At 47.0% G+C, this 3,419-nt stretch overlaps 1 protein-coding gene across 1 annotated transcript in view; it reads right to left on the reverse strand.

Annotated features, from left to right (window-relative positions):
* The window catches only part of MYO5C (myosin VC), a 121,259-nt gene extending 118,505 nt beyond the window's left edge, over positions 1 to 2,754 (reverse strand). The window contains exon 1 of the mRNA XM_004377672.1: positions 2,718 to 2,754. Within this exon, the coding sequence (XP_004377729.1) occupies positions 2,718 to 2,744 (27 nt within the window). The 5' untranslated portion in view covers positions 2,745 to 2,754. The remainder of the gene's footprint in view (positions 1 to 2,717) is intronic.
* Positions 2,755 to 3,419: the final 665 nt, after the last annotated feature.

Below are 3,419 nucleotides of genomic sequence, written 5' to 3' on the forward strand. Positions count from 1 at the left end.
GGGAGGGGAGGGAGGAGGGATGGCCAGGGAAGCAGCGGAAAGGGTTTAGATTTTGTTTCAGTTTAAGAACTCTGACAAAGCAAGCTCTCTAAAAACCAAACAGGCAGCTTCACAAAAGAGGCAGCTTCTCACCTCTGGACTTGACAACGTGGGGCTGACTGACCCCCAGGAAGGAGATGGCAGCCTGGGGACACAAGGTTCCTCCCATTTCTGGGATTCTCAGATTCTCTGTCCACCTAAGCTTGTCTTTATAAAACTCTTCCATATCAGTTTTTCTGCATTGTGCCTAGTACCCAGTAGGCACTAAATATTTGAGGAGTGAGGCACCAGATGACAGGGGTGCCAACACCTGTGTACTATTGCTTCAGGAAGCATTGTTAGTTACCTAATACAGGTTGATCATTAACAATTTCCTCTGTTCTTCAAAGTATCATCTAAGAGAAATTTTATTCTAGAATTTTCTTTTACCTCCAGTAAATTGAAGACTTAAGACACACTGTTTGATGGCTTACATTCTCATTGGTAAAACTATTCTAGAACAGAACTAGGGTGATTCAAACACTGTCCACTTAGAAGTCTAGTTAATGGAAATTCAATGGAAGGAGAAATACAGTTTGGTTGGTTAGTATTTATGCTGTAACTAATTAACAAAAGTAGAAGAAAAAAGGTTTATTTAAACCACTGAAACTTACTTCCAACTACCTTTTATACCTATAGCAAAGGTGTCTTTAAATACAAAGCTAGGGCATGTATCAGGGGGAAACGGTGGGCTCCAGACTCACCCTGGTGGTGCATTCACTAAGCACTCGGCTACTAACCAAAAGGCTGGCAGTTCAAATCCACTAGCAGCTCCTTGGAAACCCTATAGGACAGTTCTACTCTGTCCTATAGGGTGGCTATGAGTTGGAACCGACTCGACGGCAATGGGTTTGGGTTTTTTTGTCCCACCCACCTGAATGTTGGGGACTTTGAGGAATATCACTACTGATATCAGATGGATCATGGCTGAAAGCAGAGAATACCAAAAAGATGTTTACCTGTGTTTTACTGACTATACAAAGGCATTCGACTGTGTGGGTCATAACGAATTATGGATAATATTGCAAAGAATGGGAATTCCAGAACACTTAATTGTGCTCATGTGAAACCTGTACTTAGACCAAGAGGCAGTCGCTGGAACAGAACAAAGGGATACTATGTGATTTAAAGTCAAGACAGGTATGCGTCAGGGTTGTATCCTCTCACCATACTCATTCAATCTGTATGCTGAGCAAGTAATCCGAGAAGCTGGACTGTATGAAGAAGATGGCATCAGATTGGAGGAAGACTCATTAATAACCTGTGATATGCAGATGACACATCCTTGCTTGCTGAAAGTGAAGAAGACTTGAAGCATTTACTGACAAGGATCAAAGACTACAGCCTTCAGTATGGATTATACCTCAACATAAAGACAACAAAAATTCTCACAACTAGACAAATAAGTAACATCATGATAAATGGAGAAAGTATTGAAGTTGTCAAGGATTTCATTTTACTTGGACCCACAATTAACACCCATGGAAGCAGCAGTCAACAAATCAAATGACGTGTTGCATTGGTCAAATCTGCTGCAAAAGACAAAGTGTTAAAAAGCAAACATGTCACTTTGAGGACTAAGGTATGCCTGACCCAAGCCATGGTGTTTTCAATCGCCTCATATGCATGTGAAAGCTGGACAATGAATAAGGAAGACTGAAGAAGAAATGATGCCTTTGTATTATGGTGTTGACAAATATTGAATAGACCATGGACTGCCAGAAGAACAAATAAATCTGTCTTGGAAAAAGTACAGCCAGAATGTTCCTAGAAGCAAGGATGGCGAGACTTTGTCTCACATACTTTGGAGTTGACAGCGGGAGGGACAAGTCCCTGGAGAAGGACATCATGCTTGGTAAAGTGGAAGATCAGTAAAAAAAAAAAAGGAAGACCCTCAATGAGACAGATTGACACCGTTGCTGCAAAATGGGCTCATCCCCAGAGCGCTCAGTCACTACTACTGGTGATTCCTGGGCCACACACTCAGGCAGCTTCAGGCATCAAAGCAAAAAAACCCAAACCCGTTGCCAACAAGTGGATTCCACTTTTGGTGACCCCATATGTTACATAGTAGAACTGTGCTCCATACGGTTTTCTTGGTTGTAAATCTTAACGGAAGCAGACTGAGTTTCAGGCATCAGATGAGTTAAATGCATGTGCGAGCGTTTTGAAGGCCCTGGAATTCTAGAAAACGTCCTGAATATTGCCGTCAAAAGCTTTTGTGCCCAGTTGTTCCGTAGGCAATTCTGATTCCACTCGCGGCACGAGAAGGGTGGGGCCAAGGTGCGCTGGTCGCAGGAGATGGGGATGAACGCGCGACCCCTGGACAGTGGGAAGCCCCGACCCGGAGGCGGGAGCAGCCCGGGGAGGCAGCGCCTCCTACTCGGTCTTGGTATCTCCCACGTACCCTGACACCCTGAGGACGCCTTTCCCGCCGGCCGGGACCGGATCACGCCGGAGCCCTGGGGGTGGGGGGACGCCTCCCAGTGCCCCCAACCCCCGCATGGTCCCCGCAGTCCCCTACTCCTGCCCGCCAGCCCCTCCCCGCGGCGAGTGCGCCAGGTATACAGGTGTGGTCTGCCCGCCAGGTACAGTCAGCGTTAGCGCCAGCCGGGTTCCCTCCCACGCGTCCTGCCTACCTGGGTGTACAGCTCCGCTACCGCCATGGCAAGAGTGGCCAGGAGCAGCTCCAGGGCCGCGAGTTTGCCAGGCTCGGGGGGCTGGACCTGTGACTCTGGAGGCCCGTGGGGTGGAAAACCGTTTGCGCTGTTGTAGCGTAAATCACCGCTGGGCCATCTTGCTGGAGAAGTTTTCCAGAGATCAATACTTTGCTGAGGGTTGGCCGAGAGGGGGTAAAGAAGTCGCGAGCGAGGACTCCTCCGCCCTGGGATTGGTCCTTACGAGCATACCTTGGCGAGTCCTTGCTGCTATTGGCCGAGGCAGGGGCCAAGGAGCGACACCTCCTCCCCGCAAGCGCTGGGCGGTAAGGTGGGTCCGCCTCGCGGTAGGCGCAGAGCTCTCGGCCAACTAAAGGCTGCTGGTGGTTTCATACCTTGACGGGAGCTAGCACACTCTCGATTACTATAGCTTTCTAGTGAGTTTTGAAATTGGAAAATGTGAGTTCTCCAACTTTGTTCTTCCTTTCCAAGATTTTGGCTATTCTGTGCCCCTTGAAATCCCATATGATTTTAGAAACATTTTGTCAATTTCTAGGAAAAAACCAGCTAATATTCTGATGGGGATTGCATTAAATCTGTAGATCAATTTGGTGTGTATTGTTATCTAAATGATATTAAGTCTTCCGATCCTTGAACATGAGATATTTTTACATTTATTTACAT

Source organism: Trichechus manatus, unplaced genomic scaffold (assembly GCF_000243295.1).
Source record: "Trichechus manatus latirostris isolate Lorelei unplaced genomic scaffold, TriManLat1.0 scaffold00052, whole genome shotgun sequence".
Classification (NCBI taxonomy): domain Eukaryota; kingdom Metazoa; phylum Chordata; class Mammalia; order Sirenia; family Trichechidae; genus Trichechus; species Trichechus manatus.